Below are 5,474 nucleotides of genomic sequence, written 5' to 3'. Positions count from 1 at the left end.
CGGTGTAGACGTCACGGGCCTGTCCAAAGTCGGCCAACTTGGCCACGTGGTCAGCAGTGATGAGGACGTTCCGAGCGGCCACGTCCCGGTGTGTGAGCGCCAGGCGTTGGAGCTCCTGAAGAGCGCGGGCAATGTGCACGGCATAGCGGAGATGACGTGGGAGAGACTGCGGCCCGACTTGCTTTCGTGCCTGTCGCAGCAAACGTAACAGGTTGCCGTTGGAGGCGTATTCCATGAGAATATACTTGTCGGTCGGCTCGTTGATGAATCCCAACAATTGAATGATGTTGGAGCGGAGGTTGTCGTGATGTTGGTCTTCATGCACGGTGACCAAAATGGCCGCCTCCCTGTAGAAGTTGCGATAACATTGAATGTCTCGTCTGCGAACTTCCTTGGCAGCAACGGTGATGTTCCCGGCAGGTGTCTTGAGCTTCGCCTCAGTGACTTGACCAAACATCCCCATATCTTTCAAGTCACCAAGTATCAGGTTCTTCTTGGTCTTCCTCCATCGGCTGAGCCAGCCCGGCCGGACGGTCTGTGCCAGGTCTGCCTCCACCTGCTCCAGCTCCAGAAAAGCTTCGGTCTCGTCGTCTTGGCCGGCCTGAACGCCGCACAGGTGCCTCTTCTTGTACAGTATGGTCCCTACACAAGCAGCCAGAACGATAACTGAGCCTATTTAGACGAAGATTTCGAGCAGTTGTTCCGGTCGCATTGCCTGCTGTTCGACTTGGTCACAGTTCTTCCCTGTCCACGGCGCTACGCACGTGCAGGTGCCGTCCACGTTGTGACAGGTGGCGTTGTTCTTACAGGTGCACACCTGCTGACACCTTAGGCCGTGCCTGGACGTAGGACAAGGTTCGTCACACTGCCAACCGTACCAACCGGCCGCGCAGTTACACTTACCGTCGCTATGGCTACAGCTCGCACCGTTTCGGCAGCGACATTTCTCTCGGCGCCGCTCGCCGTACGTGCCGTTCGGACATGTGGTCTGACACCTGGTTCCTGTCCAGCCCGCGGGACAGACGCAGCCAGATGTCCAGTCACAGGTGGCGCCATGGAGACAGTCACACGTCTCATCACAGAACTCGCCTTTTCGATTAGGTGGACACTTAGCAATGTCAAGTACAACGGTTGCGTTGAAGACCTTTCCATAGGTGTCCCATACCCGACACTTGTAGGGACCATTGTCTTTAAGCTGTATGTTTAAAAGAGTTTGGTCTAAACGAGTAGCGTTCTTCCTAAAGATCTTAGTTCCGTTTGGAAGTCGTAATGATAACGCTGCGGCGTTGACGTGGTGAACTTTACAGTGAACCGTGACGTTAGCGGAAATGTAGACATCAGAAGGGTCGCTAGGTGTCGTCGTGGCGGAAACGCCTGGCTTTGGAATGTCACAAGCGACACCTTGCCAGGCGTCTGTACATTTACAGGCACCGTTGAAGCCATGGCAGCGGGCACCGTTCTTACAGATGCAGTTTTGATCACAAAGAAAGCCGTATCTATCTGGAGCACAGCCGATCGGGGTCAAATCTATAGTGAACGTTTCAACGTGTCGTACATTTAGTCGAGTAACAGAATGATCTTTACTTTTGAAAAAACTGAGTGGACGATGCAGTATCGGAAGTTTGCATCTATAGTGCATTCTGCTATTTATCGGAACATTAAACGAAATAAAGTAAATGAAACGGGAGTGCTGAAGTTTCTCCAGGACTTGAGGGATCGGGACCTGTAGCTGTTCCAAGTAAGGCAAGCCTTTGTTGACGTCGTGTTCGTGCGTATCATAAAGAATGATTATCAGCTCTGATTGCATGGCAGTCTCCGCATGACATGGCGACGTAACTGTCCAATCCTCCTCCTTGTAAAACGCCCGCCATATTTCTGCCGCAACCCAGAGGTCGTTCAAATTACGTATGCCAAAAGCAAAGCGAACTTCGCAGTTGTCAGTTCCTGTGGTGATTACCTTAAGATTGTCCATGTCCCATTTCTCAAATGGCTTACTAAGACTTTTCTGAAAGAAAAGGACATCTCCGGCAGTTGTCTCAACCTCTACACTTGGAGAAAGGCTAAACAGGAACTCTCCAGTCTGGTTTCCCCTGGGATTGACTGGTGTTTCACACGTGTCGTTGTATACAGGAGGATAGCCCAAAACGTTTCTCACATTTACTCTGATCCTGGCGACATGGTGATCAGAGTCTTTATTCCCACCAACACGTACCTTTAAAAAATACTCCGACTGAACAGACCAGTCCAGCGGTCTGGCGACTATAACTGTACAGTTGTTACTCACATAGAACCGGCCGTAGGGATCCCCCTCCACCATTACACACGGAAGTTCCGCTTTCTCCGTTCGCGGCAAGCTGAGAACGTCGGTCCCAATCTTGGCATCTTCAGCCACAGAAACTGTGAAGTTGGTACCTTCGATTTCATCGGCCCGACAAAGTAGACTGTAAAGAACCAGTAGGAGCAAAACTGCGTAGTTAACTGTCATGGTGTAGCCGCTATTATGGATTCTGAATGGTAGGAAACTTGTGCTCCCACAAAACATCACTTCTCTATTCTTCTTTGTATACCTATGACATCGGGAGTCATCAAAGCATAACTTAACCCCAGAAACAGGTGTAAGGTTTCTTGCAACTCATTTTGCACTGGATCAAACACCTTGTAGCACACGGAAGTTCCCCTTTTTCAGAATTTGGAATATCCGCGTCCGTCATGGAACGGTACTCATCAATAACAAGTTCTTGTTGACGATGGTAACAGTTGGTCGATTGTCGATGACACGTTTGTTTTTCTCTAACTTCCAGTGACGACAATAACTTACCCCTCAAGTGCCTTTGAAGTTCCCCGTTGAAGACGTGCAAAGCATAACGAAGTAGAAACAACCATAGTAAGATAGATACAATGATACAAAAGTGTAGGCATTGCATGCAGTCTACACTGGGAGCCAGACTATAGTATCGGGCATGCATCCAATCCTGGGTGCCAGACTAGTATCACCGGGCTCAACCATCACAGGGAATTCTGGGATACACCTTCCACATGCTGTGGGGAACTACCGTGTGGTGCGCGAGTTTTGTTTAGAAAAAATGTGTCTCAAGAAACATAACACCTGCTTCTCAAGTTAAGTTCCGATTTCACCATGACACCCTATCTCTTTGGTATACAGAGGATGGAGAAGTACTATTTCGTGTTTCCGAATATTCGCTGACTACAATAGCGGCTACACCATGTCAGTTAACTACGCAGTTTTGCTCCTACTAGTTCTTTACTGTCTACTTTGTCGGGCCGATGAAATCGAAGGAACCAACTTAACAGTTTCTGTGGCTGAAGATGCCAGGATTGGGACAGACGTTGTCAGCTTGCCGCGAACGGAGAAAGCGGAACTTCCGTGTGCAATAGTGGAGGGGGATCCCTACGGCCGGTTCTATGTGAGTAACAACTGCACAGTTATAGTCGCCAGGCCGCTGGACTGGTCTGTACAGTCGGAGTATCTTTTAAAATTACTTGTTGGTGGACAAGAAGACCCTGATCACCATGTCGTCGGGATCAGAGTAAATGTGAGAAACGTTTTGGGCTATCCTCCTGTGTACAACGAGACGTGTGAAACACCGGTCAATCCCAGGGGAAACCAGACTGGGGAGTTCCTGTTTAGCATTTCTTCACGTGTAGAAGCTGAGACAACTGAAGGAGACGTTCTTTTCATTGAGAAAAATATTAGTAAGCCTTTTGAGAAATGGGACATGGACGATCTTAAGGTAATCATCACAGGAAATGACAACTGCGAAATTCGCATTGCTATTGGCATACATAATTTAAACGACCTCTCGGCTGCAGCAGAAATATGGGAGGCGTTTTACAGGGAGGAGGATTGGACAGTTACGTTGCCATGTCATGCAGAAACTGCCATGCAATCAGAGCTGTTAATCGTTCTATATGATACACACGAACACGACTTGCCTTACTTAGAACAGCTAAAGGTCCCAATCCCTCATGTCCTGGAGAAACTTCAGTACACCCGTTTCATCTACTTTATTTCGTTTAATGTTCCATCAAATAGCAAAACGCACTATAGATGCAAACTTCCGATACTGTATCGTCCACTCAGTTTTTTCAAACGTATCAAAGATAAAGATCATTCTGCTACTGGAATGAATGTACGACACGTCGAAACGTTTACTATAGATTTGAGCCCTATCGGCTGTCCTCCCGATAGATACGGCCTTCTTTGTAATCAAAACTGCATCTGTAAGAACGGTGCCCGCTGCCATGGCTTCAACGGTGCCTGTAAATGTACAGACGCCTGGCAAGGTGTCGCTTGTGACATTCCAAAGCCCGGCGTTTCCGCCAAGACGACACCAAGCGACCCTTCTGATATCTACATTTCCGCTAACGTCACGGTTCACTGTAAAGTTCACCACGTCAACGCTACAGCGTTATCATTACGACTTCCAAACGGGTCTGAGATCGTTAGAAAAAACGCTACTCGTTTAGACCAAACTCTTTTAAACATACAGCCCAAAGACAATGGTCCCTACATGTGTCGGGTATGGGACACCTATGGAAAGGTCTTCAACGCAACCGTTGTACTTGACATTGCTAAGTGTCCACCTAATAGAAAAGGCGAGTTCTGTGATAAGACGTGTGACTGTCTCCATGGCGCCACCTGTGACTGGGCATCTGGCTGCGTCTGTCCTCCGGGCTGGACAGGAACCAGGTGTCAGACCAAATGTCCGAACGGCACGTACGGCGAGCGGTGCCGAGAGGAGTGTCGCTGCCGAAACGGTGCGAGCTGCAGTCCTAGCGGCGGTAAGTGTACCTGCGCGGCCGGCTGGTACGGCTTGCAGTGTGACGTACCGTGTCCTCAGTACAGGCACGGCCTGAGATGTCAGCAGGTGTGCACCTGTAAGAACAACGCCACCTGTCACAACGTGGATGGCAGTTGCACCTGCGTGGCACCATGGACAGGGAAGAATTGTGAGCAAGTCGTAGAGCAAGAGCAGGTAATGCGACCGGAACCACTGCTCGAAATCTTCGTCCCAATAGGCTCCGTTGTCGCTCTGGCTGCTTGTGTAGGGACCATACTGTACAAGAAGAGGCACATGTGCGGCGTTCAGGCCGGACAAGACGACGAGACGGAAGCTTTTCTGGAGCTGGAGCAGGTGGAGGCAGACCTGGCACAGACTGTCCGGCCGGGCTGGCTCAGCCGATGGGGTAAGTCCAGGCGGCACCTCACACTTGGTCCCCTGGTCGGGATGGGGATGTTTGGTCAAGTTATTCAGGCCAACCTCAAGACACACGCTTGCGACATCACCGTTGCTGCCAAGGAAGTTCGCAGACGAGACATCCAATGTTATCGCAACTTCTACAGGGAGGCGGCCATTTTGGTAGCCGTGCATGAAGACCAACATCACGACAACGTTCGCTCCAACATCATTCAATTGTTGGGATTCATCAACGAGCCGACCCACAAGTATATC

General features: G+C 49.8%; 1 protein-coding gene and 1 pseudogene across 1 annotated transcript in view; one reads left to right on the top strand and one right to left on the bottom strand.

The window, feature by feature from the left end:
- Positions 1–2,522, bottom strand: part of LOC109479251 — a 3,193-nt pseudogene extending 671 nt beyond the window's left edge.
- A 702-nt stretch (positions 2,523–3,224) lies between these two features.
- The window catches only part of LOC109479246, a 23,903-nt gene continuing 21,653 nt past the window's right edge, over positions 3,225–5,474 (top strand). The window contains 2 exon segments of the mRNA XM_019781182.1: positions 3,225–5,105; positions 5,154–5,467. Coding sequence (XP_019636741.1) covers positions 3,225–5,105; positions 5,154–5,467 — 2,195 coding nt within the window.

This window comes from Branchiostoma belcheri, unplaced genomic scaffold, assembly GCF_001625305.1.
Source record: "Branchiostoma belcheri isolate BF01 breed outbred unplaced genomic scaffold, Haploidv18h27 scaffold107, whole genome shotgun sequence".
Classification (NCBI taxonomy): domain Eukaryota; kingdom Metazoa; phylum Chordata; class Leptocardii; order Amphioxiformes; family Branchiostomatidae; genus Branchiostoma; species Branchiostoma belcheri.
Note: the sequence above shows the minus strand (reverse complement) of the source record. Positions and strands in the feature narration are given on the sequence as shown.